This window comes from Apis cerana, linkage group LG4 (genome assembly GCF_029169275.1).
Source record: "Apis cerana isolate GH-2021 linkage group LG4, AcerK_1.0, whole genome shotgun sequence".
In the NCBI taxonomy this organism is placed as follows: Eukaryota; Metazoa; Arthropoda; class Insecta; order Hymenoptera; family Apidae; genus Apis; species Apis cerana.
This window is the reverse complement of record NC_083855.1, coordinates 5,182,663-5,200,346: the sequence shown is the minus strand read 5'-3', so window position 1 is coordinate 5,200,346 and position 17,684 is coordinate 5,182,663. Positions and strand designations below refer to the sequence as shown.

The 17,684-nt window shown below is 36.6% G+C and overlaps 1 protein-coding gene across 11 annotated transcripts in view; it reads right to left on the bottom strand.

The window, feature by feature from the left end:
* LOC108000035 (microtubule-associated protein Jupiter) overlaps positions 1–17,684 on the bottom strand; it is a 70,771-nt gene that overhangs the window by 3,200 nt on the left and 49,887 nt on the right. For 4 of the 11 annotated variants that reach the window (XR_001766447.3, XM_062073739.1, XM_062073740.1 and 1 more), the window contains exons 2-4: positions 4,479–4,879; positions 3,336–3,359; positions 1,734–1,820 (exon numbers count right to left, since the gene is read on the bottom strand). Coding sequence is in view for 9 of the 11 variants with exons in the window: in XM_062073739.1 (XP_061929723.1) it covers positions 1,734–1,820; positions 3,336–3,359; positions 4,479–4,879 (512 nt within the window). In the remaining 2 variants the exon portion in view is untranslated. The remainder of the gene's footprint in view (positions 1–1,733; positions 1,821–3,335; positions 3,360–4,478; positions 4,880–17,684) is intronic. The other 7 variants (XR_009829491.1, XM_062073744.1, XM_062073745.1 and 4 more) reach the window with 2 other exon arrangements.

Below are 17,684 nucleotides of genomic sequence, written 5' to 3'. Positions count from 1 at the left end.
TGGTTACATGCAATAATTTTATATCAGGAGTATAAAAAATTATTGTGTTATATTTAAACAAACAAAACAAAAGAAAAAAAAATATTGACCAGATTATAGTGATATATAATTGTGTTTTTTTATACACCTGATATCCATTGTGGCGATATAACATCGATAGGGAAATCGAAATTTCACGCGAAATCCACATGCTGGCACTCTCCCTTCGCGATTTTTTCTCTATATCTCCCGTGCACACCCGTGAAAGGGGGACAGGGACACACAGGTAATTTATTTAACAGGCAATTAAGCGTAAAACGTAAAGAACAACCAATCGGATTCGATGCATTGATAAAGAACGATCACAGATATAAAATATTCGTGAGATCTACTCTGAAGAACTTACATTATGCAAAAACAAGGAATGCGTAATCGTCTACATAGAATACAAACTTACCGTACTATATTATAAACTATTTTGTTTGTGTGAGTGTTGACCTATGGGAATTTTTTAAAGAATTGCTCGAATTCATTATATTTATTTATTTTATTTTATATAAATATATTATTATCTTTATTTTTAAATATAAATATTTTTCAAAATGAATTCAAGCAAATCTAGGACATGGAAATATATATATAAGATGAATATATGTATAAGGTACAAACAATAATAAATTTTAATTTTGGATGACAAATAATTTTGGAAATTTTAATCAGGATAGAAATATTTCATATCCTTTTTTCTTTTAAATTATCAATTGCTTTCCATTTAAATTTAAAATCATAAACTTTTGAAAAACAAAAATTACAAATACAATAAATCAAATAGTTAAACATTAAAATTAGTCCCATTATTCTAATTTTGAAACTAATAACATATATATATACACACACATACACAAAAAAGAACACACTGTAAAGAAAAGAAATACATAAAAATATATTATAAATAGATTTCAATTTTCAACAATGACTACACAAATTGTATATCGAAGAAGGCTATATAAGGAAAAGAAATGATAAAATAGTGAAAGTTGAATATTCGATTAATAAAAAATCAAATTTATATTTTCTCTTTTTCTCCGTAATGTCCAAAACCATAAAAGGATAACTCATATGAAAAAAAAAATTAACAATAAATTTGATTTAATTGAATTATCATGATTTTGAATTGATTCATTCTCCTAAACAATCGAATATCGATATCAATTCAATTCAATCGATTCATGATTCATATAATCCTTTATAATTTTTCTTTAGATATAAAAATAAATTAATAGTTAAAAAGATTAAATGATTGAATATTTTGATTTCATTACTATTTTTATTTCAAATAAAAAATTCCTATAATTCTTTAGTAACTTTCCCCTATGTTTCTTTAGTAACTTTCCCCTATGTTTCTTTAGTAACTTTCCCCTATATCTCTTTAGTAACTTTCCTCTGTATTTCCTTAGTAACTAGTAACATTCTTTAGTAATTTTCCTTTATTTCTAAATAAATCTAGAAACGGTGATCCTTTGATAGCTTTGGACAATGTTTATAATGTGATCTTTTTTCCTGTTATTGTTTCGATGGAAAACTAATCAAATGAAGTGTTTCCTCGGAAAAAAGGATGGAAGAAATAATCGGAGTGTATGAAAATAAAAAAATGCATCGTCAAAAATGATCAAAAGATCTGATTATGTTGAAAGAAACAAACATAGAGTAAAATTAAGAGAGAGAAATAAAAAAGAAGAATGGATAAACGTTACCTCGACACCTTCGTGTGCTGCGCCTTATAGGCGTCACGTCAACTCCGTCTCCGGTGACCGGGTTGCGCATTAAGCAGGACGATCCACCTGCCGGGGTTCGAGCGGGTAGGAAGGCGTAGAGGATGACAGTTTCACAGCCGGTGCACGCAAAGCGACACGCGCCAGAATTTCATCATCACCACCATCACCACCACCCCCATGCACCGACACACAGGTAGCAAAACCCACATAACCGTCACCCAATCGTGTATATGTGTTAGTGCGCGCGACTATTCGCACGGATGAATGGAAGATATTTGTTTCTCGAAAGAATAATTTACAAAATGGAAAGTAAAAGTTAATTAGTTTTTCAAAATAGTTCTAAATTCTGAACTATTTAATTTCTGAATTTTTAAATTTTTTAAACTTTTGAATTTTTTTATTTTTGAAATTTTATTAGTTAAGTATCTAAAGTAAATAAATGTTTTGAAATTATTAAAATATAATTGATATTATAATGATAATATCTTGAATTGATCCGTGCAAAGAGGAACGAGTACGAAAATAAGAAAGAAACCAGAAGAATGTTATTAATACTACGTTTTATGTGAAATAAAGCAAGCAAAAGCAAAGAAACAAACAAATTACAACGAAATTAACAAGAAAAATACAAAATACGGAGATTAAATAGAAAGAAAAATTACTGTTCTCAATCTGTTTTAATAAGTAAGAATGTCACACGTGTGAAATCCAAGCAATGAGTCGTGATGAAATCATACAAGTAAAGGTTCGTGAAGGATCGATGAGCGATCGTAAAAAAAAAAAAAAAATTAAAAAAAGAAATATGATTCGAATTATTTCCTTGGCTATAGAACAATTTTTATGGTAAGAATATTATAAAAAAAAATCCATGCTTTTCAATCGATCGTTAAATAATTAAATAAATCGAATTGATTATATATCGCAAGCGGAGCAGATGTTTAACTTAACGAGAAAAGAATTGAAAATGGCGCGACTAACTTAAAATATGTGTTTCTAGTTTCGTAGCAGGCTTTATGGTCGTTAAAAAATATTGATCGAGAAATCGATCAATGATATGAACCTTAAGAAACATTTCCGAAATTTCTTCGAATTTCTACGTCAAAAAGAAAAGAAAAAGGAAAGAATCAAAACCTAATGACGCTAAATAAAATTCTAGAAAGTAAAATTCTAGCAGATATACTCATCTTTATGCGAATTTGAAAACTTGATTTGCATTATTATTAATTATAATCGTTGAAATTCTTTTGATAACAATTTTTCTCTTGAATATTATTGGAATATTGAATATAGAAAAAAACAATAATTTATTTATATTTTTTGCTTTTATTTCAAAATTTTTTTACGTACTTTTTTCAATCTTTTATTTACGATTTAATAAAGAATATTAAAATATTAGAAACAAGAATATCGAAACTAGAATCATAATTCGCGCGTGTTTGCAACTCGATCGATAATGTAAATCAAGTTGAAGATAATATTTCGCGAAACGAAACGCGATTACCCGTAATTAAAAAAAAAAAAATAACGTGTAAGAATGAGTGTCGTGTCATCTACTTGAATGTGTACTTTTTACACACTTACGAAATCGTTTGATTCTCCTAAAAGCTGCTTGCGAATAATTCAAGAAGATGACTTGATAAAAGCCATGGATTAGTCACAGAAAATAAGAAAAAAATAAACGTTCGTTCGTGTCTCGCTAGCTCCACAATAAAAAGATCAATAAAATTTTTCACTCTATATTCTTTTTCGTTGTGTTATTTGCAATAGAAGCAAAGAAAATTTGTCCTAATTTGAAAACGAATCTTAGAAAAAAATCGATCAATCGACGTAGTGCATAATAAGAGCCTGCGACACACAGACACATATTTCAAGGTAGCTCGAATACAGTGCGAGTTTAAGTTATATATTGCAATTCGAGCGATTGCAAGAGCAGCGATAAAAAAATCAACAAAATCAATTTGAAATTATCGTTCAAGGTGTCATCGAATACGCGCGAATTTGTAAAAAGAAAAAAAGAAAAAATAAATAAATTGAAAAAAAGCTTTGATACCAACAGAGAATCGCGATCAAAAGGCGTGAAAAAACTAAAAAGAAAAAAAATAGAATAAAAAAAAAAGGACCTTCATATCAAGCCGCTTGAAAAAGAAAAAGAAAGATTCGTTCCATTTTTACCATGTGTTGATAATCGCGTACGATTCAATTATCGTTCGTCCAAGATAAATCGATCGTGCAAGAGTTACCCCTATCATCCACCACTTGATTAAAACCAACTATATTATATAACTAACCTATTTCAATTGCTTAAATTACAGATTCAATCTTATCACAATCAATCCAACCCAAGATTCTAAGATGAAATATAGATAGATAATATATATGTTGAGAAACGTTGCGTTTAAAGTAAGTAAAATAAAATAAAACATTTCACATATATCTCAAGTTGAATATGAAAAATTGAAATGAGCCTCGACGTTCGAACGTTCAATTCATTTTGGACAAACGATCAATTTTACCGAGCGAAGATCGAAAAATGAGATCGCCAATGTGTAATTAGCGAACACTCTAGTAGTGTGACTCGTAGCCGCGTTCCCTCGCGCTCGCACCGTACACCAGTTCACCTGACCAGATAGACAGTATATCCTTTTTTCGTGATACATAGATGGGGAAGTGGAGGAATGGGCGGTTGTTGGATGCGTTGAAAGGAAGGAGAATTTACACCCTTACCTGTGACATCGTTGGTCATATTGTTGCCATTGCTGGCCGCGTATCCGTTGAGAACGCCCGCGATCGAGTCCGAGCTTCCGGTGCTCTTCGCGGGCGACGTTGCGGCGCCTGATGACACCGACGAGGACATCGACTCCCCGCTGAGGGAGATATTGCTGCGCATGTGATTTTTCGCGTTTGGGGTGGTGGGTGGGGCATCGGGAGGGCCAAACAGGCGATTGTATGAATCATTACCGGGCTTGTTGCGCGGCGTTTCGTTGCTGTTGCTGTTGTTCGGTGTATCGCCGAACAAAGCGGAGCCCAGCTGCGATTGGTTGTGGTTCTTCACGCGGCGGGGGCTAGTCTCTTCGGGTGCCGCGCCGAAAATGTCGCTGCTTCCGCCACCAGGGGGTTTCAACACCCTGAAACAATGGAACAATGGAGGCATCGTTAGAGATTTATAAATATAGTTTCGTGAATAATTTTTTTTATTGGTTCTCGATCCTTGGCATTTATTATTGGAGAGAGAGTTGATGTTTGTGGAGTGTTCGTTAAATATTATTAGAAACTTGTAATAGATATTATCAGAACTTGTTAAGAACTTTCTTAGACAATCGAAAAATACGAAAAATCGAAATTTGGAAAAAAATTTTACCGCATAAAGTGAAGAAAAAAGAGCGGCCTTAAAACCTACAATTTTAATCTCGGTCTCCATACAGAGGGAGATCTGGGTGAAGACGTCAAATTCTTTGACGACAAAGAGCAATCTCAACCCCCTTTCCTCGATCCACGCCTCTTAAGTGCACGCGAAATTGCATCGTGTGTAATACACGTGAGACCACTCCTTAGTCATAGTCATAGCGTCGAGTCAGCCACTTTCGATGCGAAAAGAAGGGTTGAGAACCATTGTTCTCGATCGGCGTTGGCGGCCGCCAACATGGGAACAGAACACGGCTCGGCCCCCACGACGGAAGGACTCGATCCAATTTGCTCGATAAATCTGCGCTGATTTCAACGTAACGAGGGTCTCGCGCTTGATGCGTGGCACGCGCTTTGTCGCGTGCTCGCTCCTGTGCCCGAGCGGACAAAGTGGGAGAGGAGGGAAGAGAGACGAGCAGTGACGAGAGATGAAGGGAGGGGGGAAGGGGCCAGACTTCGGAGAGGATAGGAGCAATTAAAAGTATGGGATCCATTCTCTTCTCTACGAACGATGGGGGAGCGATAGTTTTAAAAGCAGGCCTTCATTAGCAGAACGGTTCAATTAACGAGGGAATCGCTCGTGCGTGACGATTTTTTTTTCTAATTTTTTTTTTTTTTAATAGAAACAGAGATAATCGCTTTCGAAAGAGCAAAGAACTATTGGAATATGTTTCTAATGATGATCTTGAATACATGATTCAGACAGGACGAAGAATAATCCTATTAATCGATGCTTCGATATGATAACACGATGTTACAACATCTACGTCATCGTTTCGTAGTTCTGATTTTTATTGCTGATAATTATTTTTATACGAACATGTTAATATTTATCATTGAAAATTATTGAAAATAGAAACTTGATATAGCTTCGCTTTTGACAGAGTCTTCTTAAAACAAAGACTGTTATATCCTGTTACCGATGGTGTATGAATATATAACTACCCAAGAGAACCAATTGATCGGCTCGAAGTAGAATCTAACACAATATCCAATAATAATCCATCTACAATTAAAGCTTCCAATTCCTTCATCTCAATTCCTCGTTCTCGTATAATCTTCCTGTTCGAGGTTCGACTCGACCGTGATATAATTTATAAATTCGAGGACGCCACTCCTAAGTCATCCCCCATCTGTTTACGCTCCCAATCCCTCCTCACGTGTAATAGATTTTCTAATTACGTTCAATTAACGTTCCTCTCGGACACGCATTCGTTCTATCGATACGCAAAAACTCGTTAAACTTCGATCGATTATAATCGTTCCACTCTAATTAAGGGCGTAACACCAAAAACCTCTTCTCTCTCTACCTTGCTACCTTCGTCAAACAGCCGTATCATAGCGAGTGTTTCATCGACTCGGCGATAAATCAACGCTTCCTCGTTACACTGTCTCGGATAATTGAACGACGCTGTTTGATGGAAATGCATGTTCGTTCCTCTCTCTCTCTCTCTTCGCTTATTCGCCATACAACACGCGCTATGGTTCACGTTTATGGCTCGTTTAACGCTCGCCACGACGATTATTAAAACGATTCGATCCGTTTATCGATGAAACAGATTATTTCTAATTACGTGTTTTTAACTTTTTCCATAATTCGATTAATCCTACGAAGGGTTAATTTTTAAAATTATAGAAAGAGATCCATACATCGTCCAACATAATTATCACCGAATTATATCACACTTCTTTACAGATCGACATTAAATATTCCATCTAAACGATACTGGACAAGTATACAAGCGATAATTAATCCCACAATGAAGTCTCTAATAGTCATTAAATTAACCCACACGAATCGGAAACCGGTATTCCCTTTCTCTCTCCACAAACCCCGAATAAGAGGCAGGATTTATCCATTTCTTCCTGAATCTTATCGAGGAATAGAAAGAGAGGAAAAAGAAAAGAGTGAAAAAAAAGGCAAATCCACGTGCCGGGGGACGCGCACGATTGATGATCCCCTTCGGTGATGTCGCCGCGTCCGGTCTTTGGAAGCGTCCGAGATACGCCATTTTCTCTCTCTCGAGAGCCCACACGTCCGCAACGAAACCGTGGAGAGACGGGAGAGCAAATAATAACGAGGATAATCAATCGGCCGTAGGAAGGAAAGGAATCCTCTGGAGGGGACAGGATGGGCGCGGCGGGAAATACGTTGGACGAACGAATACGCCTCTGCCCTCTTCTTTACGTCGCAGATATACAGGATCCTCTCTGTCCGTTCAACGAGTCAACCTGTTTTACGCGCATGCATTTTCATCAACGATGATCGAGAAACCGCCACATGGCGGTTTTAAACGAACACGAACGTGGAGACGCGTTCGATCGGGGCTGTTTTAAATCGGTTAATGGCGGTTTAATTCTACCTGTGCCGCGTTTAACAGGCTAGACTAGTGATTAGAACGATTTCTTTTTGGATCTCGACGATCTTGACGGATATAATGAGATTATTATCGATAGGAGTGAAAATTGTTTGTTTCAAAGGAGTGGAGAGATGTATTACGATGAGTGTGAAAAATATTTGGTATGAATTTTGGATTTGGAAGACAGGATCGAGGGGAAATGGCAAGTGGATATGGATTTATATGGATGAAAAATTATTTTCGATGTATAAAATCGCTCCCAATGCTTTTCAACCCGATAAATCTAGTATGGTCTAGTTTAAATATCCTAGTAATTGTTTACTTCACGTTGCATGTCGTCGAGTCCAATTTAAGGATTGACATGTTGAATTGAAGCAGTTTAATATATCAATGATTGGGGTAACGTCGAAACTATTTTAACCTTTGAACGAAAGGGACCGACGCTATTGCTATTTTCAACTCGATATTACGAGAACATTGGATCCAGAAAAGGAAAATATGAAATTGAAATATAAATATTTTCTTGCCAATTTCTCTTTCGTGTCGTATTTATATCAGCTATCAAACTATTAATAAATGAAGAAATTCAGTGTAATGTATAAGTGATTACGCGTGCTATAATAAAGATACGAAAATTTGATTTAAAAATTTTTTTTTCCTTTCCAGAGAAGACTTTCTCGCGAAGGAAAGATGTTGAACGTTGGGGCGCTTCCGGTACCACGTTAGTTCCCCCCGCTGAGAGGATTTTATACCGTGTGGGTTGCCGCTGACCCCAACGGGTTGCTGAACCCTGCTCACACATTGCCCATCCTGCAAATACCTATAGAATCCCATCAGGAGAGCAACTTTTATCTACGCAGTATCAATAAATACTAATTTAATAGTAATAAAAATCGATGATTTGTCGTCGTTGCAAGTAACCATGACAGCAAGTTTCACCGCAATTCACGAAACGAGATATTGAGGATAAGTGGTTTTCTCAAGCAATTGACCAACATTTTAGAAACTGAGATTTCTGAATCTCACGTTTTTTCTCTCTCTTTTTCTCTCTCTATCTCTTTTGAATAATTTTTCTTTCGATCGACTTTTTAAATTATATTCTTCAAATTTTTCGTCACATCGATCGCTTTGCTAAAAGTCTATACACGGGAGAAAATATGTAGAAGGATATTATTGAAGATTTATATGACACGAATATGACACTTCTTTCTTCTCGGTGAAGAAGTCGTTCAATTTCTAAGAGGTTCATCCAATTCCAACCGTGAAATTTCTTTTCGACGCATTAAAAGCCGAGTGATGGACACAGAAATTCCTGAAGAAACCGCGTGAAAAGTGGACCAGGACGCTTTCGAAAATAATAATCATCTGTTACAATGACTCGACATGCTCGTGAAGCGAACTATGCTAATGCTTGTTGGTGAACGTCATTAAAGAGGAAATACGATCCACTCTCTTCAAAAGTTTTCTTTTTTTTTTCTTTTTTTTTCGTGTAACGTAGTAGCATAATCAGGTTGCTGGATTTTTCCACCGGAGATCCGGAATAATAAATCATTGGGCAATCTCCCGCTGATAATTTTCTTAACTAGAGTAAAACTAGAGTGTCTGCTAGAAATTTCAGCAAAGTTATTAATAATACGCACTTTGCACCGCGCAATTTTTGTTTTCTCTCGAGAAAATTAAAACGATTGATCAGAGATGATCTCATGGCGCAAAGGATTAAATACAGAGAGCTGCATTTTCTTCGATGTGAGAAAAATAATGTAAAAAAAACCGCGATTTTCCAACAAATCGATTTACCTTCGTATCGAAAAAACATTCGCTCTCTCATCGATCCAAATATTTAACTCGTTTTCGTTTCATCATCCTCGAAAGTTGCACGATCGATCACGTTCTCTCGGTGATCGTGGGACAAAATGGGACAGAACGAATCGAAGGAACGAATCCTCGATAATCGTTAAAAGGGATCGTCCATCATCCCGCTGAACGTCTCACGTACGACGTAATCAGAGGAATCTAGAAAATGGGACGCAAGGGCCATCATCTACTCTGCGAGTCGTAAACTCGGATGAACGGAATTAAAGCTCGCGAGAATGTGTGTAATATTCGACGTGAATCAGGCTCTGCGTGGGCGAGAGAACGCTTTGTCCTAGAAATATTCTTGTTAACGTGTTGTGATCCCCAACGAGATTAATCGGTTTGATGCAGCACTTTAAAGTAGCCTAAAGTGGTTGGAATTATTTTTTAATTTTTGATAAATTAAATCCCTCGTCTTCGGGATTCTTCCTCGTTCCTCATGATCGATCAGAATCTTAAAAGAACTTTCTTGCTTATCTCGATAATTGCGCAAACTCGAAGGATTCGAGACGAAAAAAAAAGACATCGAACATGTCGGAATATAATCCAATTCCGAGCAGTGACTGGCACGGAATTTATTCGAGGCAGTAACGAAGAAAAAGGAGGATAACCGTGCCATCTTCCGCGACGTCACCCTCGACATTCGACGTCCTCTTGTCACGGTATATCCGGCTCTGTCGCGGAGGAATCGTCGAGTAAAAAGCGATTCGATCGATCGATCACGCGACGTTCTTAAAAAAAAAAAAAAAAAGAATACCAAAATTACCGAGGAATAACAAGGATTGGGTTTCTAGGTCGATCGAACCTACGATGATCTTGAGAACCAACCAGGCGTTATCCTCGTGAGAACGTATTATTCCTGTATCCTCGTGTCACGATCGAAATTATGCGGGGAAAAATGCAGGGCGTACCATGATCTTCCATTTCCGAGGCGAGATATTATCGTCGATCGTTATTCTGCTTTTACACTTCGAGCATCGAGCTTCGATCTTCCATTACTCGTAACATCATCCCTTATCGCCGAATACGAGAGAGGCGCTTCTGGCTTCTCTATATAATAATAGATTTCCCGCTGAAACTATATTTTACGATATACATGGTCGAGGAAAATACTCCTACGTGTTCAAATTAATATGATAGATATTAAGAAATCGATTAACTTAAAACTTCGTAATAATTTAACCCCCGTATTTATATTTTTAAAATATACACTTCAAAAAGCGGGAGAAGAAGCGGAAACGGCGAGAAACTTCGAACACGGAAGATAAAACGATGAAGAGAAGTGGGGGAGGGAGAAGCTCGCGCGTGTAAAATGGAACGTTTTTGTGGGCGCAGCAAGAAGTCACGCTCGAGCACTCGTCTTCGCTGCTGGCGAACTTCGTGTGAGGTCCTGGAATATCGAGGATACCGATAACAAGGAGCGGCATTGTGGCCAATCTTTATCGCGTTTCGGACAATGGTCATTGTTTCCACGTTTAATTACACCCGGCCTTTACGTACGCCGATACTTCCTCGATTTCACGTTTCGCTAAATATTTACAACCAAGCGTGAAACTTCTTTTCACGCTTGGCTTTTAGAAAACTGATCGTCAGAATGTCGCTATAAATGGAAAATGATCTTTACGTATACCTCACGAACAAATTACGCCATCGAGATCAATTTTTTTTTTAACAAAAAGTAGTGATTTAAGAAAAAATGATGGATATTTAATCTTTTTTTATCCTGATTTAAATCTAGAATCACCACGCTCGCGACAGGGAAGCGAAATCTGAGATCAATCTGAACATCCTTCTTCCTCCATCTTCCAACGTGGATCATAGATCACCTCTGGCAGCACGCTTCTGGGATGCTTGCCCACGATTCCCTTCGATTCGTTTCAATTAGGAGGGGTCACGGTTTTTGAACCACGATTCAGGAAGTTCCATCGAGGCGCGATTACTCGAACACGCGGCCACAACACTCCGATCAGCCGGACAGCTTTCGATTCGATTCCTAATAGTTGCAACGCGTGCGTTGGCGTGTAGACAAGTCGGAGGGAAGGAAGCTTGCGTCGGAGGTGGAAATTACGAGTGGGCTTGTGTTTCTTCGACACCTTGAAACGCCACGTCGAATAAATTATCTTTCATATTCCGCAAAAGGAGAAAAGAAAAAAAGATCCACCTTCTCGGAGATCTCTCAGTTTCGTACTTCGTTGGATGCGAGAATAATCAGATTTCTATTTAGTTTTTTGAAGGAATAAGAGTTCGGATTTATGGGAGATAACGTTTTGCTACATTCTGAAAATGCAACAATGAAATTTGTCGTGTCGTAGGATCTAATTATTATTGAAAAGGCCTGAGAATCTTTGTTGAATTTAATAATATAATTCAAAGGAAGAGGATGACAAAGCTCTTCTTTGCAAATTATCTTTTGTACGTTATTGTGTTATTATATTATATAGTGTGGATATTTGTGGAAATTTATATTTTTATACTACAAAGAAAGAAGAATATATTGAAGAATATATCGATTATAAAATAATAATTAATCTTGTTGGAAACTATTGTCGCACAATTTTAAAATAATAGTTATTTGAAAAAAAAAGATATGTTAAATTGAATTGGGAATACAACTTACTTTAATAATTCTACTTTGTATTCTTTATCTTTCTTCTATAGAATTTTAAGAAACATTAATCTTAAAATAATTGCAGTTTCCTGCCCCGACTAATGATGATTTGATCTATGACTCCAAACAATTCTTCATAACTTCGATAATGTTGCTTTCTGTTTCCAAATCATTCCAAGTCATTTAAATACAATGCCTATTCCTTTCCTCCATCTAAACGACAATTCATCTTGAACCTATTATATAAATACGTATAGAGAAAACGGAATAAATACGAGGGAAAATATAAATGAAACGTAGATCAAGCAATTTTACCATAAAACATTCCATTGGAAAAAAGATTAATACAAATTGGAGATCATTTTTTTTCCAAATTACAGAATTCTTATCTTCCACTTCACCGATAATAAAATTTCGTATCTTGATCCATCATCAAATACGATTTATCATCAAGAATCTCCAAAGAAATCAAATCTAAAAACGATTCTACTTCCATCATAAAACTTTTAAACTGTAAAAACTATCTCGCTGAATTTTTGAATCGTATAATGCATTTTATCCGGAAAATGGAAGAAGAAGAAGAAGAAGAAACAAAAAGAGCTCTAGATCCAAATCTAAGACCTTAACACCAAGCAATTATGCTTCCAGCAAGAAAAACATCCGAGCTCCTTTCAGGATAATCGTCGTTTCCTTTCTTGGAGTCGCGTCACACGGCTGATAATGGCTTAATCACCCTGTTCCCAAGTACGAAGCCAACTTTCACGAGCGGATCCGATTGTTCCAACCGTACGTACAACACTCGTTGCGTAATGAACGCGAGTCACGATCGTAAATTATGCGTGAAACCGGCACGTGTGAATCGTCGAGCACGCTGTCACACGGCAATAATATCATCGACACGAAACAAAATTCAAGTAACCATGCTAGGCCTGACGATGAAGTTTGCGAACGTCATTGTGGTTCGACAAACAACAACTGAAAATTCCTTGAATTTCACTTTCCTTGAGAAGATATAGTATCCAGCCGATTGGAAAATAATTTTAATCATCTTACTCTCAATATTCAACAATTGAAAATATAATTATTCGTTTAATTATTTTTTTTTAACAAAAGAAACGTTTAACAACTGCCATTTTTTAACGTCAATTTATTGTATCATTACTTTACTTCAATTTATTATCAAAAATATCGTAAAAGAGAATAGTATACGGAAGAGGAAAGATATTAAAATCTAAAATATTGTAATAATATTGATGAAAATATTGAGTACTTTGAGCAATGATGATCATTGTACGATTTAAATTAACACGAATCACGAGCCCAAAAGATCAGATTGAACTTTAATCTTCGCAACATCTTCGAAAAAAACCTGATCGTTGAATATCTCTTACCAAAGAATCCAGGATCTTTTAATCGAGTAACGTTTCACGGAGGATTGGTGGTGTCCCAGGAACATGATAACGCGCTTAGTCGCATAACCACAGATTTAATCGATGCAACGTAAAAATATACGAGATAAATATATGTCAGTTGAATATAATATAAATCGTGGTGGATGGATAGAGGTGGCCAGCCACGGGGGCAACTGAATTAGATCTATATTTGGTTTAAGTGGTCGAGTTACGAGCAACCGTTTTGCATTCGTACGGAGCGGTTTAGAATTTAGATAAGAATGTTGAGTATCGAGCCTGTTATAAATACTTGTTGCTTAACTCTCTTTTATACGATACGGTAAGGTTTATAGGGTTGTAAATTTTCTCGAGTGTTGGTGCGAAGATACGTGGAAGAAATTGTTGGAAATTGGCGAAGAAATCGGGCTGGTTCGATTAATAAATTCATACATTATTGTCATTCCCAATTTTTATAACCAATTTCCATTATTTTTTTTTCAGAAACAGATTTAACAACAAACGATAGTAAAATAATAATAAAAATGATTATTGGTGACACCAATGCTGTTACTAAATGCGAAAAAATAAATAAAAAATTCTTTTTCTTTTTTCCATGTTGAAATTCGCGTCGAGCGGATCAAATTGAAGGTATTCGATGTTTTCGAAATCCATCGGGAGAATGGAAGAATACATGTACGAAAACTTTGTAAAATATTCAAGTATATAAAAATGTACCCGAAGAAGAAGTTTTATCGCTCGACAAGGAAAAGAAAAATCGAAGAAGGCAGGCAAATGTTATTATCGTTGGGAAAAAGAAATAACGTCGTCAACGTCACAATTGACAGAAGAAGTTTGCGACATCCACGAGACACGGCAGCGTACCATATACAGCCAGGATTCGCATGCAAATGCGGCGAATCGGCAAGTCTAAGTGGATCGTTTGAATTACTCATCGACCGCAGGGAAACGATTCCGTTTCGAAAAATGATCCCATCGATTAGATCAAGACGTAATCGATTCCCTCTCTCTTTTAAACACGGAATTCTTGATCAGGAATCAAAGATTTATTCGCAAATATGATAAAAAGAATCTTCTTCGAAATTTCGCGAATGTAAAAATTACTTTCCAATTATTATTTCATAATTCTGATTTTTATAACAACTTTCTATATTTTTAAAAGAAACTGCTTCAAGCCTATACTTCGCACATTTCATAATTTGCAATAATTTTCTTTAAAAAATTGTCTTTCCTTCTTATATTTTCACTCTAATTGAATCAACGAGATATATATATAAATATAATCCTCGATGAGATAATTGGAAGAAGCGAGAACGCGCGAACAGCCGCCGATCGAGATCCGTATAAGGAAACCGGATCGGTAGAAACCGTTCGGCGCAACTTTGTGCAATGGATCGTGGACTAAGTAATAGACGAAGTTTACGCGAAATTAACTAATTGGCCAATTACGCCTCCGCCCGGCCGATTCAATCTCCGTAATCGATCGACTTATTCGGTTCCGGTGAAATCGTCCGTTTAAACGTCCCTCCCCCTCCAACGATTCAGAGACGTTGTTTTGGCCCCTTGTTGGCCAGTCCATCCGCTTTAACTAAGCGGATAATCAGCAGTTGTCAAAATTTATTTCGATTTATCCATCCTGATGCAAGAAGAACATTCTTGCTCGAAACAATCTCGACCATCTTCGACGAACACGATGTTGAACGTAATTTAACCTAAAAAACGATCCAATTTTTCAATCGATCCAGGATGCCGTTGGACGAATTTATCCACGACGTTCGAGACAAGGGGACGTGGGTATCGCGTTTCTCAGCGGAATCTATTCAGGTGTTGGCTCGAGGTTCACGTCCCGTGGCCCTGAATAATGCACAGGAAACGATCGTGGAACAAAGTATGAGTTATCGAGCGGGGACAGAAAGAGATAGCGGTGTGATGATTATCGGGTGGCGAAGAGTAGACCGCGATCGATCCGCTTCCACAGCCTTATCACGGACAGAAGTCAATGCTCTGCTGTGAAAGCGGTCGTTATAAATAATACGATCGGTGTAGGTGGTTGTGGCCAATCGAGACACCAATGTCTCCTTCATTTCTCGTGAAATTTTGTCAGGTAGAAGTCGAAGATTTGAAGGTTATTCGATAATTTGGAGTATCGATGGGGAGATTAATTTTTTAAGCTCGTCTTGGATAAATTGTTGGAAAGGAAATCGATTACTATCTACTTTTAATTTATTCATAATGTTTTCATTTGGAAAATGTGAGCGTCAATATTGTATATTATAGTTGGGGAATAAATTTTATTCTTCGATTATAATACGAAATACTATGAATCATCGAACATTCCTAAATGATCGTCTGCAGAGGTCGTAAATTATAGTGATAACGGGTACGAGAGAATCGTTAAACTAATGTTTGACTTATGTGAAAGTGTGCGTTTGTAAAACGTGGGTGACGCCGTTTCGACCGCAAAAACTTTCTGATTTTCTCGTCAACACTGTCATTTATCGCTGGTAAACACAATCCGTGGAATTGAAAATTTATCAATTTATTATCAAGTTTTGCGAAACTTGGAATTTTACTTCTCACGCTATCTGGCGATAATTTTTTATTTTCGGTTATTGCCGCCGAATCATCCCATCCACCCTGATCATTTGCCGCGGTCATAAATTATCCCGATAGCGTGCACGAGGTATTTATCAGACTGACGTTAAGTTTCCCGATTCCATGTGTTCGTTCGAATCACATGATTCTAGAATAAATAGAATATCGCTAAATATTATTACTTTGTGATGATATTATTGCGAGAAGAATGCGAGGAATCAAACAAAAAGAAAAAAACCTGAGAAAATTATAAAGAGAAAGAAAGTTGAAGACCTAGGGAAATTAAAAAAGCAAGGAACTAGAAATCTAGAATTAAAGAGACTTACGAAAAACTAGAAATACTTTGAAAATTAGGAAAATCTAGAAATCTAGGGAATTAATGAGAATAAGAAATTAATAAGAAATAAGAAAAGAAATCTAAATCCCTAGGGGGATGATTCGATTAAACTAATAGAAATCTAGAAGGACCAAGCACTCTTACAGATACAATATTTTACAAAAAATGGAAACAGCGAAAATAAGAAAAATTGATAAGGTCCAGACAGAGTCGGGCTCACCCAGGGCTTCCACGCGTTACACGCTCGCAAAATCCGTCTTTTCTCCTAGGAAGCCCCGAGGAACGATATCCATGGAGGCTATACGAGTTCACGAGGGGGAAGCCGCCACCGCGGGGGGACACGAATGCGTGTCCACCCTTTCGAATCCACAATGGGGGGTGAGTAACCCCATACCAAGGGATCCGGAAAGAACGTCTCGTTTCTTGTAACGCGATATTTTTCGATCCACGTGGAAGAGTTGTATACATGTATATATATATATATCGACTCGTTTTACACGCGAAACACACGTAGCGTGGAAGACGATGGCGAAAATTCTTCGTTACACTTCGATCCATGTGAATACTTCATGTTGACGATGTGTGCTATCTTTCAAAGAAAAATGATAGTCAAGAAGAGTTTCATTTTTAAATTATTATTATCCCCTATTTGGATAAAATATCTATTTCGTTATTAAGTAATTAATGATGAAATTTGATCTGGTTTGTGAAAACATAAGTTTAAATAAACACTCCTTTTTAAAATTTCAAAAATAAAGTATACACGCTTGTTTTCGCTATCCATTTATAAACTGTCTGTCCAACGTAGTCAAGTGGGAAGCAGAATAGAACCAGAAACATGCGCAATTCCAAGAACACTTGTTCATTAACATATATCGAATAAGTCTGAAATCGATACAATTAACAATTCCAATGCGCATAATGCGACGCGCATTTTGCAAATCGTTTCGAGCGAGACAAGTGGGAGGACTGGACACGAGCCGAGCTTGGAAAGAAAAAAGGAAAAAAAAAAAACACGCATCCCGCCCACGCGTCGTTTAATCACGTATATATCTTATTATCCTCGTTAGGAAAGGACTCGTTGAAAAGGTTAATCGTCGATTGATAATTATTCCAGAATTGGATCTCCTTAAAGGGATTCTTTCGAATCTACTACTTCTCCGTCCCATGACTCACTCGTACAAATTATCCGTCCAATTATCGCTCCAGTCAATTCATCGCCTTGGAACAAATTTTTCCTTTTCTCTCTTTTTTTTTTTAGATCAAAAGTAGTTTCAAGCTAAAATTTGTATTTGTTTCACGATATCTTATTGGAAAATTTTTTCCAAACAACAAATATTTTGATATCGAAATTCTTGTTATTCG